The 21,032-nt window shown below is 33.7% G+C and overlaps 1 protein-coding gene across 2 annotated transcripts in view; it reads left to right on the plus strand.

The window, feature by feature from the left end:
• The window catches only part of LOC118264924 (pyrokinin-1 receptor-like), a 103,998-nt gene that overhangs the window by 66,901 nt on the left and 16,065 nt on the right, over window positions 1-21,032 (plus strand). For both annotated transcript variants that reach the window (XM_035577588.2, XM_035577587.2), the window contains exons 3-4: window positions 3,087-3,193; window positions 3,607-3,714. In XM_035577588.2, the coding sequence (XP_035433481.1) occupies window positions 3,087-3,193; window positions 3,607-3,714 (215 nt within the window). The remainder of the gene's footprint in view (window positions 1-3,086; window positions 3,194-3,606; window positions 3,715-21,032) is intronic.

Raw genomic sequence — 21,032 nt, forward strand, 5'->3', positions numbered from 1 at the left:
AGAGAAATAAAAAAATAAGAAAAGTGACGGGGTATCGTGGTGACTAAGATATTATTTTGTACTTAATCGAAATATTCGTCTCTTACGAGGAAAATGTTGTGCGACTGTAATTTTACTGATAAACTATGTATGGATTTACGACATATTTGAATGCCCCCTTCGAATTAATGAGCTTTTACTAAAATAATTTATTATTTTAAGTTATAAACATAGTTCCAGCGTCCTTAACTCTACTATAGTACTCATTATGATAGATTACATCCACCATTACATGAAATTAGGGTTCCTTTTGAGCTTGTTTGTTATTTTTGTTTTATTTTTTGTCCTTATTCCATAAATATGATGAATACTTTTGTTAATGAATAAATGTTATGGTTTATAAATCTGTGTAGGTACTACGTATGACGTCAGAGAAGTATAACTACGTACATACATATCGTCACACCTTTAATCCCCGAAGGGGTAGGCAGAGGTGCACATTATGGCACGTAATGCCACTGTGTACACCCACATTTCACAATTATTTATATTGTAAGTCCCATGTAATAGGTGGTGAGCCTATTGCCATATACCGGGCACATTTCCAGACTCCGTGCTACTACTGAGAAATTTTCGAAAAACCGAAAAAGGCTCAGCAATACTTCGCCCGACCCGGTAATCGAACTAAAGATCCCTTGCCCGGCAGTCGCACTTACAACCACTCGACCAACGAGGCAGACATTTTATTGCTTCGTGTGAAATATTATAATTAATAGCCCAATGCTTCAAACCATCTCGTAGTTGCTGGTTTTTTTTTTCAGTTGAATCAATCAAACAATCTGAAAAACTGTCACACCTGGAATCGCTGTCCACAAATGAATTATTCTCCATTTCATCACTGACGTGAACTGTATTTTGTACGGAACCATTTTCTATAATTGGGTCTTCAAAAAGAATTATTCAAATCGGACCAGTAGTTCCGGAGATTAGCGCGTTCAAACAAACAAACAAACAAACAAACAAACTCTTCAGCTTTATAATATTAGTATAGATAAAAATATTGTCGCATTAATTACATTGAATCAAAATGTCAATATTGTTGTAAAAGAGCGATAGAAGTGCTTTTACAAAACGGAATTATCATTTAAAAGCATTGCTAACCTAACTTTATACACAATAATAATGTTTTAAAACACATAAGATCTCCGTTATAGTACTATTGTGTAATAGAGGAACTATAATAGTTATAAAAAAACAATCTGCTTCTAAAAAGTGTATTTGTGATATAAGTTTATCACTACAGCTATAATGGGCATTAACAACCCTTTATAAGACAATTAGGCTATATAAATATAATTTGAAACTCAGCTGTATCACCAAATCACTCCGATGTAGACTTTTTGTGCCCACTATATTACTGTGTACTGTAACGATGATCTTAAAACCCTCAATATCGTAATATCGTCCTATTCCTGAGTTGTCATCTCTACTTTAACAAACGACACATAGGAGTTCGTTTCGAACCTTTATTGCGCAAATTAGGCGCATTAGGGTGACAGTCAAAACTGTTATGAAGTTCAATCGTTGTATACTAGTAACAATGGAGGTTGCTATAACGCCTGACTATAACAGCTATATAAAGTCGTGAAGTAAACCTTTACATCAACTATTAATAGGTCGTTTTTGCTATATAAACTTATAGAGCCAAACTGTGTTGTCAAACGCTTTTACACAACAATCAGTCACCACCAAAACCTTTATACATCATTTACCCAGCTTTTTTGAGATATAAGGTTTGGTTATAGGGCAAAATTGTTAGTTGGGTATGTCAGTGCTAAAATCTCCAAAACCTTGACTCTGACAGCAAAACGAGTTGATTACAACTAGACATAATATTTATCTTAGCCGGAAAAGACAAAAGGAAAAACCAACAGATATAGAATTACCCACAATGTTATTATTTACGTGAAAACACACACTAACACTAAAATAAACAAACGACAATAACGTAAACATTAGAGGCGGCCATTACACACGAGGTTGTGGAAATCTGATGAGAAACCGTTCATGTGAGTCCTAAACAAACAACACTTGCATTAATCAGTATTGTTTTATCATTTTCAGCTCGTTAAATTACTTTCGAAACTCAAATAACTCAGATGAACCTCTTAATTACAAGGTCTAAACATAAGCCACTCCTATTTTATTTTTAATTACATTCTTCAGCATTAAAAAGGTTTGTAAGTTTCAAAGATTAATAAACTAGAAACACTTTAAACATAGATTAGTAGACAATAAAAATGAAGTGAGGCAGAATATCGTCGATAATGAATTTTCATGCTGCAGTTATTTTCTCAATACACGTTGTATGGGGGAATCAACTTCAGTCCAAGGATAGTCTCATTTTATTTAATCTCCGGAGACTACGTACTTTAGCATTGATCAGTAAGCCCAAGGAGATTTGTTATATAATAGTACACCGTAGATAGTAAAGCGACTGGATACTGTAAGCCTATTGGTTGTGATCATGGTTCATTGTTGCTATGATACTGAACTTCCTTCTTACTATATTTTTGATTTCAAAGAATATTTTTATGGTATAATCAATGGTAAGCAATCGCCGCCGCCCATGGATACTAAAGGCGTTACAAATGCTTTACCGGCCTTTTGGGGGTTTACGAATTAAAGGGATGTTGGGGAATTATGGATTGGGAAGTGGGGAACTTGGGCCTCGGGTAACCTCACTCACACAATGCAAGCTCGACAGTTGTTTCACGTCAGTTTTTTGTGAAGTCGTGGTATCACTCCGCTCGAGCCGGCCCATACACGCCGAAGCATGGCTCTCACACAATGCTAAAGAATTATAATTAAACTCGATTATAGTGCTAGCGACTTAAATATCTTCATTATTTATTTACCAACTTTAAAAGCATTGCAAGCACGTCTCCAAACCAATAACATAACAAGATTTTAAGTTAAATAATTCTCAATTATCATTCAATAGTGTATATTGAATTCATCTAGTTTCACACTATCTGTGTCGTTGACTCGTATGTCCAGTTACATTAAGATTGGTGGGCCATTTGTAAACATTGTTTTTCCTACAGTTGCGGTGGCGCTGTCATTCTTCATTTGCTGGGCGCCCTTCCACGTGCAAAGGTTGCTAGCGATCTACGGGAAAAGTTTAGAGCACCCTTCGGATACCTTCTATTTGGTAAATTATTATTTTATTTATAAAGTAAGATAAGATAGAAGAATAGTTTTCTGGCGTGTCTATTTTTGGTTTGTGAAAGTTGACTTTGAAATGGGTTTGGTTCAGTTACTATAACTGTCTTCTAACTAAAACAATATTATATTTTTATATTTTAATGTTGTTGTCCCTTTATTTTTTTTTATTCGTTGTTTCGGTCATATTTTGGTGCGTTAGAAAATGGAAATGGAAATAGAATGGCCATAAATTGGGTAATTGAATGTAGTAACTGCAATGACTAGATTTTAGTGCAACAGCAGATAAGAGGTTTCCATCGTATAATAATTTATCCGAGGAAATCCTAGATCCCTTTCTCGTTCCCCGTCAGCAGTTATATAATTTATGACGTTGATATTTATTGTTTGTTGTGTGTGCAGGTCTACATCGTGCTGACGTTTTTGTCGGGAGTGCTATATTTCCTGTCAACAGCCATCAACCCGTTCCTCTACAACATCATGTCGAATAAGTTCAGAAACGCTTTCAAGGTGAGTTTTTAAATATGACAGTCTTTCCGCCGTACTCAGAATCATTTAATGGTTACTTAACCTGGTCCTTAGCAATTGTTTCCGATACAAAATCGGTGTTAAGGAAAAGTTTAAGAAATCATTAAATTACTCTGAGTACGGCAGTTTGTTGTTTTTGAACTAGGGATTGCAATCCGGTATCATTTTCAATCCGGCCGGATTTCACCGGATTGATGCTAATCCGGCCGGATCCGGACGGATCCGGCCGGATTTTAAAGTTACTTAGGGCCTAGTATTTAGTGGTTTTGTTTTGATAATAATGTATAAAAGAAAATAAAATACGTATTAGTTTTGATAATAATGTATAAAAGAAAATAAAATACGTATTTATGGAAAAAAATCACTTTTAATGATTTTTTCGGTATTAATTGTAATTTTTGGTACTATTTGTACTAAATCAAATTATGAAACTATTTTTAATAATAAAGTAATCAGTCTGACTCTCACTTATTGATGTACCCATTTATGTAAGTATCTGAAAGTACTTAAGTAATAATAATACTATTAAACTCTTAATAATAATCTACACAGTTTTATAATAAAACAGTCTTTTAAATTTGTACTTATAAAATCAACAACTTCAGTTCATAATCCTAAGAAACAAAACAAGAAGCATTTATTTTTTGCAATGCAAAATTCAAATGAAAATTATTTTGTGCCTGAAAAAACGATCTAAGAAAACAAATAGTGTTTATTGTACTGTCTCCTAGTCTGCTTCTGATGGCACTACAAATATAACCTGCGGCAGAAAAGGCCCTTTCTGCCTCAACACTGGTTGGCCAAATCGCCATCAAGTAACTGTAGATCAGCGAAATGTGTTTTCCTTTTACTCCTACTTCATACGCAGTCATTTCTTTTTTAAGTATTTTCTCATAATCTGTTTCTTTTTCGATCGCGTTCGCGTATTTTTTGCTTTACCGGATCCGCCACCGGATCCGGCGCCGACTCGCCGGATCCGGTAGGTCCAAAAACACGCCGGATCCGCCGGATTACCGGATCCGCCGGACCGGATTGCAATCCCTATTTTGAACCTTATTTATATTAAAATTTTCATTAAAAGTATCGTCAAGGGTTTAATATTACATGATAATGACGTAGAACACTGACCTATTTGCACTTCGAGTGTTGTTAAAAACATCTTGATTGTGTAAAATTCGAAAATAGCTCGGTTTTCACGCACCATTTTTCGGTTAAAGCTGAAAATTTACAGCGTTTTGTTTTTATCTGCATGTCCAGGAACGGATGAGAGTGCAAAAAATAAAATAAAAAGAGAGAACTTTTTGGTACTTTGTGCTATGTGTACGCAATTATTATTATACTGCATTCTACCCCTATAATAAACTGATATTGAGGTACATTGTAATGTTTATTACATACACAATTTTATTTAGTTGATTAAGTACAGATTTTGTGACTTACATAACATAACTAGCTGACCCGACAAACGTTATTTTGCCTCATAAATTATTTCGTAAAAAAAATTAAGGGTAATAACCCTTATCATTTAGGGGTATGGAAAATAGATACTATCTGACTTTCAAACTTACTATATACGCATATAAAATTTAGTAAAAATCAGCAAAGCTGTTTTGGAGGAGTACGGTAACTAACATTGTGACATGGAATTTTTATAAGTATATTAGATATGTAACTTCCTACATTAGCTACATGAAATGTGCAGAACTTTCGGTATGAGGTCAACCATTTTTTTTCTTATTTTAACAGTGTTTGTTTTTGTTGGCGAATTAATTGAATAATATATGCACTTAAAGCAGAGCAAAGCAGCAGAATGTAGGTCAAAGCACAAAATTCCTTAGGGAAAGACGGAAAAAATTACATGTGACTTGAGATGCGGGTACAGAATCTCTTTTAATATTCTTACTCTTATGTGTAGAATGTACCGATATTACCCCCAGCGACCGAACATATTGTAGGTTTGTAAGTACATTCAGCCAATTTATTTGGTACGCCGGTGTAAAAATAAAGATTGATTAAGTACAGCGACAAGCTATTTAGTTGACGTTCATCGTATGTTTTTAATTATGTCTGTTGTGTCATTGGTCATTTCAGTAGCCAATCAATAGTTTTCGTTTCTGTATCTTTAAAAAAGCAAGCTCGAAATTGATCAAGTAATGCTCGAAAATTATCAAGCAACGCGCGAAAGTTTAAGTGTGGGAGAGCCATGCTTTGGCACGAATGGGCCGGCTCGACCGGAGTGATACCACGGCCTCACAGAAAACCGACGTGAAACAACGCTTGCGTTGTGTTTCGTTGTGTGAGTGAGGTTACCGGAGGCCCAATTCCCCCCTTCCCAATCTTCCCCATCCCCGATTCCCGAACATAAATTCCTAACTCCCAAAAAGCCGGCAACGCACTTGTAACGCCTTTGGTGTTTCAAGTGTCCATGGGCGGCGGCGATTGCTTACCATCAGGTAATACGTCTGCTCGATAGCCGGCTTGTTCCATAAAAAAAAAAAGTGATCGAGTATTGCTTGATAGTGATCGAGTAACGCTCGAAGGTTTTCGAGGAACGCTCGGAATTAATCGAGTGCCATTCGAAAGTATATTGAGCGGAACCGCGGGCAGATGCCATTAGTCATAAAACAAGACACAGTAAGTTATTTTGGAGAATGATTAAATACCTACTAAAGTTTTACGTTTATTACTTTTGGCAGGCTGCAAAGCTTCGAACAACAGGTATTTGTTCTTTGTTCGTTCAACCTTTGAGCTAGATATATAAATTGATGAGATGGAAACTGCGAGATGAAATTTAATTTTACTTAAAAGGATTCATACTTTATATTGTTTATTCTACATAATAATATATTGTATTCTCTTGTAGAAGTAGAACTACTCCTCATAATTCATTGTTGAGATATTTGCGTTTCGTTACACAATTTATTTAAAATTAATTCATAATATAACAACGTTACTGTTCCATATTGTAAACAAAACATTGTAATTTCATTATAATAGTGACAAACCCACGCTCATTTAGTACAATACGAAATTAAACAACAATTAATAATATACCTGGTTTATAACAATCACCCTTTGAAAACGAAGACATTTTTGAACGAAGGTCGACTAGGGAGGGTGGGTAATGAAATACTGAATATAATAAACGCGTATAATAAATAATCACAGTACTTGCTGCTAATACAATTTTTTTGTACAATTTTGACCTAGTTAAACGCCGAAGAATCTTAACACCGCGATTCACAAATCGGCGCTCAACTAACAACGCCATCTATTAGCTAAAATAAGAACTAATTTTCATATTTTGGAATATTTACATGAACATTTTATTTGAACAATTCTCGACCCTATATCCAACATGAGAGCTCTCATATAAGAAAATCAGTGTCAAAGGCTCTAGCTATCGATAGCGTACAGATTTGTAGATTATAGACAGTCCCCTACTCTCATATTCACCACATTGACCCATTTTCATAGTTGACCCTTAACTTGCAGCATGAGATAAGCGGCTTTAGCAAATTAACCCGTTAAAATACACAACCTCTCCACTAAGACTTGAGGAAACTTAATTTTTAATTGAGCGTAAACAAAGTGTGAGTGGAAGTTAGTTTACTAAAATTATACAGTTGAAAAGTATTTATTAAATACCTAAGTAAGTTATTTGTAAGTTGGTTAGGTATGTGATTACGTAAAACAATTGGTATCGGGTATTAGCTAAAAATCACGGATTACACACGTAAATGAATGCAGAAAAGCTCTACCAGTTTCGAGTCACCTGCTCATAATGAAGAGTTCCTCTGCGACTCGAAACTTGTAGAGCTTTTCCCCATTAATTTATGTGAGGAAACCGTGATTTTTAGTTAATTTAGTATGTCTCACAATAGTTTTTATAAAGATATTGGGTATGACTTGAAACTAAGCATAACTAACACCAATACTCTAAAGTAGATACTTAAAAGAAATAGGTACCTCAGTTAAAATTCATTGCTTTTACCACTATTTTCCTTCTGAACAAATTATTTATTGGCACAATATTCCATAACATTTGATAGTTACGGACAATAAAGTCGTAGAGTTTTAAAGAAAAGCAAAACAAAACCTGGTTTTACGTACAATTTGAAACCTAACCAAGCACTACCTAGCATCTAGAATTCTAGATATTGCTAGACACTAGATGCGGACTAGGTACATCCATTGTAGCATATTGGTAGTTAGGTGGCTTGCATGAATACGGATATGTGGTACCAACGTTCATTACACATGTGCTTATACTTGTAAATCTACGAAACGATACTAGTAGTGTTGTACTTGTAGAGTTTTTAGGAGTTAATTTTGTGTCTCAATCCGGAGCTGAGGTTACCGGAGCTCCGGCTCAAAGCAAGAGCAGGAACCAGGTATTTAGTCAGTAAGAGTCTGAAACTCCCCTTGACTCATCCAAGGCGGGAGCAGTCATTGCGTGATATTCCGTCCTTAAAAAGGGGTGAATTTTGTGTACACAAGATTTGTATCGGCCTTTAAACTATTCTAAAATGCAATATTTTTTTAATTTAATTTTTTTTAAACTTGTTGTTTTAAACTTGCAAGTTGTGCAAGTTTGTTTGAAATGAAGGTAAAATTTCTAGATAAATATTTGGAATGTAAAGTTCAATATTTCTTCATAATACTTATATTCAATACTAATATTGCGTAAACATATTGAAATAAGATTCAACGTACGATTAATAAAAAAATTAATTCAACGAATAAAGAATACAATACATATAGCATTAAATCCGCTTACGTACAGATCTTCGTGCATAAACGTGAATAAGAATATTTTATGATAGCACTACAAGCGAAGCATTAAAAAATAAATAAAATATTAATATCAGTATTACTCTAAACTTATTAAATTAAAAATATTATTTTATATCCAGCATCTATTACAAGAGATAATGGTGTCTACGTAAAACTGTATCTAATTAAGAGGCGCTCAATAGCAAGAGGGTAAAAAGGTGCCTTTGTATTTTTTTAATTTTCTATGCTTACAATAGTTGTGTACCACACTTTACGGCAATTAATTTACTCCAAATATACCTAGTAACTTATGACAGTATTGTCCATAGAAAAGTATACTCTATACCTACTATTATAATCACTATTCTATAGCATCGATTATATAAAAGTAGAGTACCTATATAATCTTCTATACTACCTACATCTATACAATCTTTTAGAAATAATGACAATTAAAGTCGGCCATCTTGCACGATATTGGCGGGAGTTGTTGATCGGAAGCCCGGTACTGGTTCCATATCCAGAACATGACGTCAGCACATTCATTCCATATCGATATCACTTCGTTCTTATTGTGAAGAGTATTAAACGATTATTACTGGCTCCTTTTAGTAATAATGTTCAAGTTTCTCAAGGTAATTTTCTTGTGTTATCGTTATTTGTTCGAAGCAATATCATTAAAAATGTTTAAGCTAGGATGGAATAAAGAAAACAACTACTGGTATTACTATACTACATGCTATGTATTAGTAGAAATCCTTTATTTGTTTGGTTATTCTATACTTTACTTTTAGGTAGCCAATTGATCTGAAGATTATTAAGCCTATGTTTAGTAGTAGATGTCCGAAGGCCGATGTGATAGTGATGATAATGATTATATAACCTTTCAATGAACTAAAAACAATAAAATAAAAGAAAGTGAATGATCGATTGTCACCAGAGCCAGTAGCCAAATGTCTACATGTAGAATAGAAAACAAAAGTATGTGGGATTGAATGTCAATTTTGACACTTGTGCTAAAGTCGTTTTTGTCTAGAAGCTCAGATTCTCAAACCAAATGCCACTTTAGGGCTTGTCTACAGAGAGAATAGAAAACTCAATGTATGTGGATGACACTGACAAATGTCAAAATTTAAGTCAATCCCACACAATTTAGTTTTCTGCTCTATAAGTAGACAAGCACTAAATGTCATTTAGCTGAAACCTAAACAAGCGTGTAGCTATGAGTCTATATATAAATAGCAACAACTGGCAAAAAGTCAGACAATAGACTAACGGCGCATTCCAATAAACTACCGATCGGTAAATTTGCTTACGAGCCGTAGAATTTTGACACATTTTGTATGGAGCTTATGTCAAAATTCTACGGCTCGTAAGCAAATTTACCGATCGGTAGTTTATTGGAATGTGCCGTAAGACAATATTGAAATTAAATCTACCAGTGTATCTTCTCACACTTTACGATGCCTGAATAAATAAGGTCGTCTATTTGAATCTAGGTATATTTAGGGTACCTAGGTATCTGTGTAAACATGAAACTCATTTCATTCAACTTAAATGGCTTTGTCTTAAGATAAAACTGACAGACGCATACGAATTGTTAAATCGTCTCCACTAAGTACTTTGTACAGTAAATTGTTGAAGTTTTAGACTAAAACATATTAATATTTTCAGAGTTCTAAAGCTTTGCTGTCATTTAAAGGATTTTACTGAAGTACTGTTGTAAATAAAATTGTGTTCTGTATAATATTCAGATATGTTGAAATGAAATGTTTGATAGGTAATATACGTTGAAATTAAATGCTTGTCATTGTTTAGTCTACATTAGACAGGTATCATAGAAAATGTTCACCAATAGTTCTGTTCACTGAAAATTGGAATAGTTATGTTTTTAATTGATTTGTAACAATAGACGACCCTAGCTATTAGTAATGGCTTATTCTAGAGTTTTTGGCAGTGTGAAAATGATATCACTAGTTTTTTTTTTATTAAAACTATAACTTCTATTTACAGTAAATATCTTTCAAATAGTCTTTGGTAAATATTTGACGAAAATTTAATCAGAAAAGTATTGGTGTATAGTTTTCAGAACGTATATCAAAACCTAGATTAGTAGTTATAAACAAAACATTCAATAATATTTCTATTTGATCTACATGCGAATCAGACCCAGAAACCCCCACTTTCATTTTGTCACCATACAACGAATGCAATACAATTTCATGCAAAGGTTTGTTGACCAATAATATAATTCTCCCATCAATAACTTTCTATACAGCAAAATGAAGGCAGAAAAAAATATATAAAAATGTATGTATCTGGAAACCACAGATAAAATATAACAAAGGCAAGGATTATGGTCTGATAAGCTGACATGTTGTCGCACGGAATAATTTAATCAACTTTGAGCTCTCCGTGTATCTGATTGGATTTCTAATTGACTTTTGCTACTACCCTTTCCGTGTTTGTTTGAATTAAGGGGTAAGTAGAGTTCAAAGTATCAGGTTCTCTTATGTAGAAACGGGTTCAATGACGATGATGAAGAGATATCCCCAAAATAGTCCATCCAGCCATAATTTAAGGTTCAAAATCCTGTGCAGTCTTATTTACATATGTATTTGTGAACAATGAGATAGTTAACTGTCGAGTGCTTGAATAAATTATCATATAACATTGTAAGTCTAAAATCTTTTGAGGAAATTCGTCTGTTGCAAGCGCGGTACTGTTCAGAATGGCGCGGATAAAAGCATACCGATGCTCTTGATGTTGTTAGAGACACATTCCCCTCTTATTTAAGTACATAGTGCTTTCCTTACAAGTATCTCTCAGATTTTAACTATGTTGCAACATGAAATCTACGTCAATATAAACGTATACCTGTTGTATGTCTATTGTTGGTTTATGCAAACTTATGCATCATCATCATCAGCCGAAACACGTGCACTGTTGAACAAAGGCCTCTTCCTTAGTTCTCCACGTAGAACGACAAGCCGCTACCTACATCCACGGGCTCCTCACGACTGACGATGTCGTATGCAACGATGCATGTGTGCCAAAGATTGTCTAGTCTGAAAATACTGTAAGAAACAATAGTTTTGTAAGTGCAACTACCGAGCATAAAGATCACCTCATTCGGTTTTGAGGTCGAGCATAATATTAAGAAGTTGCGTTTCAACTATTAGCTTAACCTCTTGTCTGCCAATTAATGAGACACAATAGAAAACACATTGTGTCTCGCTCAGGTCTGCGTTCCAGATACCACGGGTTAAGATAGTTATGTTAACAACATCATAACTGGCAAAATCTGGATAAAAAAAGAACTGCGTACTTTTTCTGGGAACAACAAGGAAATTTTTGTTAAGATCTTAAAATAGGTGTCTAATCTATTCGGGTAACTGTGTGTCAATGACTGTTCTATCGTAAACCAGACATTTATCATCTTCAGATTGTCACATTGACGGTAAGAGGTGAACTCTAGGGTTGTGGGTAAAAGGAAAAAGTCAGGCGATGGTAGGTAAGGGTAAACCAAAAACCTCAGAATTTAATTAGTGAGGGAATTTAGAATGTAACTTCGCATGACTGTTTCTCTTTATTATTTTGGTACTATAGGTAGGGATGGTGAAGTCAGATTGCGGTCGGCACGGTGGACATTTTCTCTGCCTTTTTATTTCTTGATATTTTGTTTATTTAACTTAATTGTATAGAAGAAATAGTTTGAAACTGTTAATTCATGGTGAGATCTTAGATACCTACTAGGATTCCATAAAGTCAGTTAGGTTGTGGTAACTAGCCGACCACAGTTTACGATAACGCTTATTCTATGTAAAGCTATAGAGCCTTGTAGCCTTTATATTGAAACTTAATTCTACAGAATTACAAGCAGATTTCTAACGATTTAGTTGTTTGGAAACTGCTTGAAGTCTAATTAGAATAAATATTTTATTTACAGAAAATTAACGAGTCTCTTAGTATTATTTCATTAACCAATTTCAACATTCAAATACTTTTAAATTTTATTTCGCACATTTATTAAACTTTAAAACTTATTGCGCTATCACTTACGTTTATTGCATTTCAGACGGAATACATACATATTTATTAATACCGTCTGGGTTATGTCATCGATGAATATGTGAAACGCATTAAAAGTTAAAATAAATATATTGATTTATGGAAACTAGTGTACCTATTAAGGTAGTTTCCTACTAGTTTAATTCAATACTATACGGTATTCTATAAATTTTGTATGAAATAGCGCGTTATTACGTCAAACAGCAGACTTATTGCTAGAAAATCAGTTACAAAAATTCTAAAATTAAGTACATTATCAAATCTATGAATGAAAATGAAAAAAATGATTTTTTTTTTTAATATTTTATTGTATTGAAAAATCGAAATAATTTATTTTTGACTGAGGAAACTACTCGATTTCAGATTAGTCGTTAGCTATCGGAATAGTACCAACTAAGTCATTTACGAAGCAAAATTTTTAGTAGTGTTTATATATTCTATACCCTTTATTGCATCTCTTCACATACACATAAACTTAAAAATAATGGTTCGACTTACGATATCATACATAAAAAGAGACGTACGTAGCTTAATATAATCTGCGGGAAATCGATTCGGTTCCCAGGTGCGTCGTATTCGAGTCGAGAGGGCTTTGAGGAGAGGAAATGATATACGTCCCTACGTCCACGTCCTTAAGCCTGTCCTCTCTCATTAAGTAGAGTATAACAGAGTGTCAGGCTCGACCATTACAGTCCACTGCTTAATCGAACGAGCCTTCCTAAGTATGCAATTTGTAAAGCTACGCGTTTATGAGTTATTGTAAAATGGACCTTATTGTTATTATTTTTTTAAAAGATGACTTGTTTGTGTTTAGTATCAAAGGGTTTTCTGTGTTTGCTTTGTGGTTTCATTATTTCCCTGTAATTAATTCTTTTATCGTCATTATTTTTGTGTTAAAAATAAAAGTTGATATGAATATGTATTTAGAAAAATGCAAATAGTCTTTTTTAAGTAATTTATACTGCAAGTCTCAGATTTGAATAAATATCCAATATTAAGTAATAGGTATGGTCTTGTTTTTTAACCTAAGATGCTATATATGGTAAAACAAACATAAAATTAATGCAAGTGCAGTTTATTATGCAATATAAACACGAAATGTCCATCTAGGCTTCTAGTCTAGACTAACAAATAAAATTTGTGTGTCTGTTTGTAAGATTGAAACACATATGAATATACATATGATACATACCAAAATGTTGTTTTTTTTTTTATTCTTGTTGTTGACGGGACTTTTATTGACAGGTAGCTGATATACTAGGAAATAACTTAGGCTTACTTTTATTAGTTACAAATCTGTAATCTACGCAAACTAAGCCGGGGCTTTAGCTTGTTTTTAATATAATCAAATGTTACATGTTAATGCAATTAGTTCGAATATTAACCAATGGTATACATACATATTTAAATATATATTCAATTTTGAAGGAAATGTTTTGGTTTTAGATATTCATAGAGATAATGTCACCACCTAGTTGTTGCATAAGTATTTACATAGGTTTTTGGATCATGTTACATTAAAGAAATAATTTATGCGTGAAAAATTACCTTCCGTATTTGGTTAAAAATATTTAATACTGGCTTCTGCCAGCCACTTCACGCGTGTTATAAAAAGTATCATATCACTCAAATCAGCTTATACCCTGCCTGTATGCTAAATTCCATCAAAATCCGTTTAGTAGTTTCAGCGTGATTGACGGATAAACTTCACATTTATAATATTAGTGTGATAGTGGGATACTCAATATTCAAATTAGAAATTTATATTGCCCGGGATGATAATGGGCAGATAATATCAATCCATCTATGAGTTTAGATTTGCAACATGGTTCCTCAAGTTGATCAGTGTTATTTCAGACTTTATTTTAGGTATTTAAGTCCGAGTTTCCTTCATCAATAAATTCATCCCTTGGACTTTAGTATCCACTTCGAACTTTAAAAAAATGTTAAATAGGTTTTTTAACGCTCTGATTGTTAATTCAGCCTCTATATAGGTAATATGAATATTTATGTTGAATGCTGACGTCGTGTAGCGTTTGTGAGAATGCTTTATTTACATTGCATTGACGCAAGTTGTTTACTAACATCGGTCGCAACGTAAATCTCCTGACTCATACAATTGTCAAACATACATCAAATAAATAGAAAAACGAGAAGGCTGACCCCTTGTCACCTCATTCAGTTTTATTAGTTTTTCCAATTGTTTGTTTCCTCATCAAAGTCACTCAACTGTCGTATAAAATTTGAAACAACTTAATTAATGTTGTAAGTTCAGAAAATGGGGCAAGTAAACAACAAGGAAATATCACGGATCGTTTAAGTTTTCTTTTTATATTTAACAAAAAATAATTGATGAATAATTATAGATATAACAAAAAATGTTAAGTATCAATAGATTGAATAAGTTCCATCAGTTTTTTTATTTATAAAACGGTTAATAAAAAGTTTGTATCTATTTTTAGCAATGGCCAGTACATTTAACGTTCCATATTTTAAATATCGAATACTTTGTTCGTTATGGTTATGGCATTTTACTTGATTTTTTATTAGTTTTTTAATTATTAAAGTGGTGAACCAATTGGTCAATTTGTACCATAAATAAAATAGTTTTAAGAATAAATAAATAAGTTTATATGGTATTTATATGTCGTATGAGAACAATTTTCTAAACTTAGATACATCGATCGAATCTATCAAAACATATTCGGGAAAGTGAACGTCAAAATTTGAGTAAACAAGTTTCCTCTTTACAAATAATCCCTTTGTTGATGGGCAATCACACGAAATTCAATACGAAGTGTGATTGAAGAGCTATTCACTTGTCTATTGACTCTTCGAAATGGAGAGAAATATACAAGTACTTTTGCTTACTTCATTATAGTAGTTTACCAATACAAGTTATGTGTTTGCAGAGAGTCTTGTTAAGTATTATTAAATAAATTGATTGTCAATACACTCACCTCTTATTGAATTGGGTTATTACAATAGTAATCTTTTAAGATAAGCGCCAACAGGCCCACATCATACGTTTCGGACGCATCGTACGCATTCCGTATGACGTCATCAGTACGCATCGCATGTAAGCATTGCTGATGTTGCGGTCCGTACGATGCGGATCTGTGGACGCATGTATGAGTTTCTAGACAAGACAAACTAAAATTCATTGCGTGCGATGCGTACGATGCGGGCCTGTGGACTCGTACCTTTACTTTACCCTTCTGCATTAAACCTAAGTGAAATGACAGCTGTGCTACCAAGTCAGTAATTACCGACATGCAATGTAAAAACCAATAATACCTAGGTTGTAGGAATATCGACATTTTTAGTATTAAACTCAGCTATTTATTAAATTTTATGTCTATTGAAAAAAGTTCACCCGTGCCTATCTATTGTCTGCGAACTGATTGTAAGCCGTACGAGTATGAATACTTTTTAATCCATCAGTTTTTTTTCAACAGAAAATTCAACTTGAAATGAAATGAAATATTTTTTCTGTTGTAATCTGTAATAAATCTATCATTCGGAAAATTAATCTTATCAACAAATGGGTTCTAATTGGTCTATTGAGCACATGAATACTCAATTTTTTACTCCAAACCAATTACAATTTCGTTGAATATAAAGTGACATATATTAAGGATTAAAATCGCGTAACACATTGTGTGTATTGATTAAGTGAAGCTTACACTCCTTTGATGATATTCCCAGTGAGGATATATAGTTTTTTGTTACGCATTGAAGTAGTCGACTGTAATATATAGCCTTGTTTTATATTCCAACTGCAATTTTATAGCCTAAGTTGGTCTCTACCTGGGAATTTAAGCCTAAATGAGAACAGATCACCTGTTGTCCTTGAATTTTAATCTGGTGTAGCTATAAGAGGTCAACGACCTGGCGTTTTATCTAACGAAGGTATTGGCAATTGATTTTATAGGTATATATTTGGTTGGATGATACCTATCCAAGATATACAAGACACATTCAGGGATTTTTGCCACAATTAAGAGTTTTTATGAGTCCACAAATTTTTTATTTTAATTAATTTACCAATTGCTAGGTTGGCGCCTCAGTTTAAGGTCACTTGATGTCTACACGTGTCTGCATTTGCCATTTTTGAATATTTTAGCTTACAAAATTGTCCATAGCAAAGAAAACTTATAGTATAACCACTGTCTGCATTAGTACTCTATTGGAGTAAAACAGTAAATAAATCTTCATGTTTCAATATCGATTTCAATTGTATCGAGTGGTGGCCACGCAACCGCTCTAAACTTGAGAAAAATCTTCGTCCTTTTGTTACAAAACTTATTCGAATCGTCGTCTAGTACGATACTAGTTAGGTACTTGACTTCAAATGGTAGAAATAACAACCATCGCAGCATCGGACACTCCTTAGCATTTGTCGTGTAAATGTGTCCATATAAAAACTGCCATTTTCATCGTATTGTCAACTTTTCCAATACAATAAAGATAGGAGTTACTGAACCTAGAGGTTCATACAGAATAACTTTTTGACAACTTAATTTAGAAACGTCTTAGACTTGTGTTATTGAATTTGTGTTGTAAAGTGGCGAGTCATCTGTGGTTGAGTTGAAACTTGTGTTTCTTAGTTCTTAGCTTGAAGTGTTGTTGAGCTGAATGGATGCTAAGACCGATAATCAAGTCTGTCTTAAGTCTGGACTGTGAGCACCTAAAGCGCTTTCAGCAATTAGGGGGCGTTTAAGTGGCTGCCTCGCCGATCTAGTGTACTTATGGGTACTAATTTGATCTCCGTTTTCTAGAGCTGTTTATGTAGTATGTAGTTATGTAGTATGTAATGACAAGTTTAAAAATGATATGTCATTTTCTAAGAAATAGTCACTGGTGCTTATTATAAGTAGGTAATAGTTTTCGCTAAAGTAACAAAAAACAAATCAGTGATCATAATAAACTTGTCACATTTCTAGATTACTTCCAATTACAATTTTAAGTTACAGAACTTTCTTAAAATTTTATTTCCAGCCGGCATCGTGTGTAATGGCACAAACTAATTCACTGCCAACTCTTTTATAAGAAACTATATATTTTTAAGAAAATGGAAAAGTTAATTAAGGCAGCATTGCAAGAATTTAACTCCGACACACGCACGAAAACGTTTCAAGTGAAATGAAAGAAAATTAAAAAGCTTTTAATTTTCCCTCTTTATAACTTAAGAGTTAAGTAATTGACTCTAGAGTGCGTTAACACGTCATTATTACCACGGCACGCGATACTTAATACTTACTTAATACAATTTAATATCATAATTTTAAAAAAGATTTATTTGGTACAGTGTAACTTTTGGTTGGCCAAGTAATTGTGCTTTTCCACCAGAGATGTGCTATGTAGCTGTGCTACGATGATGTAATAGCTAAGCTGTGAAACTATGTGACTGTTTCCAATGATACTAAGCTATGTAGCTGTGCAAGGAAAATGCACACCTCGAGTAGGTATGATATATCGATAGTAGGGAATCTATTTACAGCACACATCAAAAGCGCGTGCTTTTGATCTTTCCATTAAATAAAAAAATGCTTAGCTGAGTCTACAGTGCTAAGCTACGTGTACGAATGAATATGATTGGTAGAAGCCAAACGCATCCATAGCAAGTCTGTTGGAAAATCACCCTAATGGTCAGAACAGATGTGGCTTCATTAAAAAACAAACAATTTAGTATAACAATAGCTACTGTCTCAGTACTGAATCAACTTTTATTTTTTAACTTGTATACCAAATAGCCTAGTATTTAGTCTCCATTTTTACTTTTACTAGAGCCAAGGGTATATTCAGATGACGATGACCAAAAAATCCCATCTAATTTATTGCCTAGTTACTACACAACCAAGAAACATAAAACCAATTTAAATGCTAATTGTAAAGGAAGTGTTTTTCTTTTGATTTTCTTAGATTTTTTTTTTTATATTTACTGACGGAAATGGCTTGTTACGGAGTCATAAATCACGAGTAGCGCGCGTGAGGAAGTCACAAACCCACTTTCGTTGCCAAGAAGAAAATATTCCTGTTCAAATTGTTTGAACTTTACTTTTAGGTAGTTAGGTATGTAATGTAGGAATGAGGTTAAACTTGGATCGTTTATTGACAGATGATTGACAAATCCTGTAATGGTGAGATAAGTATGTCTAAGAAATTATGACAAAATTGAAAAAATCAGAAATGCACATATTATTCTATACATGGTGCTTCAAGCGAGGTGATTAATGCTCAAACCTTCTCCGTGTGAGAAGAGGCTTTTGGTCAGCAGTGGTCACTTATAGGCTGATGATGTGTGTATGATATGATGATTCGCTACGATTTGTCGGCCGATCAGGTATTCGACTCCAAAAACACATGCTCGGTAGTTGTACTTATGTGCACCTCTTCCTACCCCTTCGGGAATAAAAGGCGTGACATTGTGTTGTTGTTGTATTAGAATTACATGTTTATTAGTCTCTTTGGCAGCTGTATAACTTTGATGGTTACATCCCAAATTATATGTCAAAGATCAAATGCAAATTCTAGCATGACTAAGCTAAAATCTAAATTAGACACCGTTAACCAATTATTTTAGTTCGAGTGGTTGAATTTTCTCGAAATATACGCAATGTATAATTAGTCAATTTATCAATATTGCAAACTGCCTAGTTTTTGTCGGCTGATCGATTATTCAAATCGCACTGCATAGTTTTTTTTTCTGAATTCTTATTCTATTTTAAGAAATGGTATTTATCGAAAAGTATCCAGTAATTATAGATGTCTGTCCAAATAACTACCGGCTCTAGTTTGTTTAATGAAATGACTAATAAACAAACATAGGACTTAGACAAAAATTACATTGCTGATATAATTGCGTTTCGACAGTTACAAGTAGTTTCTTTGTGAAACAACTGTATTGCGTATACTTAATGTTAGATTAGGTATAGAACCGTACATTCTAAAACATTAGTTTCTCTCTAATCCAAACTCTATTTCAATAAAATGTCGCTTAGCTCCCCAGACAAATATTGGAGTAAAAAGGGTCGATCCGAAACATACAGCATATATGTAGTTTTTATTATAGTCTGGGAGACACATGATCCTCGTAGTATTTACCAATACCGTGTAATGTTAGTTCTGCTGAAATGGTTTCTATTGTGGTCACGTGACGCGGTGTTACTTGTTGTAAGGCTGGGACCATACTAACGCCAAGTTAAGGGTGCTTTTTTACCAGAGATGACGGACGTAATACAACAGCCACTTGCTTGTGATTTTATGTACTTCCACTCTTATACCTACTATGATTGGGCATTAACCTCTCAATGCTTGTATTAGAAAAATCCAGAAGTTTTAAAAGAATTTTTTTTTTCTTCTGGCTAGTAGTAATTAATGTTTGATAAAAACTCGTATAACTACTTCTTGTACTACTTGAGGGTTATCTATCTAGTAAGCACGTACTTAAATTACCGTCAAGATATCCTTTTTAGTGACAAAGCAAGAAGTTTTTAAAAGGCTACGTTTAAATAAATTTAGTGTGGCACTAGTTTGTACTTAAGCACAATAAGAAATTGTTTTCGGCTCAGCCCTGCTGATGTGACGTCGGTAAACTTTACGAGTTCAAATACTAAATCTGGCGACATGAAATGAAAACAAAAACATCAACAATACACACTCTTTGGAATGAAAACTACATCAAAAATATACCAAGATGATTCTTCGACGTAATTTATTATTTTTTTCGTTAAACGTTTTACAAAATGCGTCGCATTTAAATAATCTGTCTTTAGAACACGGATTTGATGGATAACGTAATTTTTTGCGCTAAATGCTTTAAAACATAAATTATGCGCGTGTATCATAGTCATAAACGGTGATTAGTTGTAGATATTACGTTTAAAAAAAGTGACTAGTCATGATAATCATGGAGGCTCTTATTATTTATTTGTTTATTTGTTGACATTTCAAAAGTACCTATTTATGGTTGGAATAAATGATTTGACTTTGCTCAGCTACTTACATAAAATATGTGTATCAAATCTAAATGTAGATCCTAATCTATGTGATGCGGAAAACTAGTTTTTATTATAAAATTGACTAGTTTTCATCTGTCGTGTTTAGTTAGTCAGTATCAGTTTGATTTTTAGACTACGGCTACGATTTTTTAGATTACGGCTACGAACTTAGGTACTTAGATTACTTTTTTGTTTTAAATTGGAAGCTGTTTCCGATACTATGTAGGTATATAATATACTACTGGTCACGTGCTGCCGTGCAACTTGCACAGCTAGGCTCATGGGAGACGTATTCCGTAGCCCTACGGATGTGCCGTTGCTCTAACAGACGTTGCAACGTGGGGGCTCCGAAGCAGGTCTACTAAGAGGACTTGGTGCCCCTTATAGGTGCCGAGGGTGACAACTGGCGTGGGTTTAGTGAGGTGTAAATCCCATATCACCTAGTCTTTT

The sequence above is a fragment of the Spodoptera frugiperda genome, chromosome 28 (genome assembly GCF_023101765.2).
Source record: "Spodoptera frugiperda isolate SF20-4 chromosome 28, AGI-APGP_CSIRO_Sfru_2.0, whole genome shotgun sequence".
Classification (NCBI taxonomy): Eukaryota; Metazoa; Arthropoda; class Insecta; order Lepidoptera; family Noctuidae; genus Spodoptera; species Spodoptera frugiperda.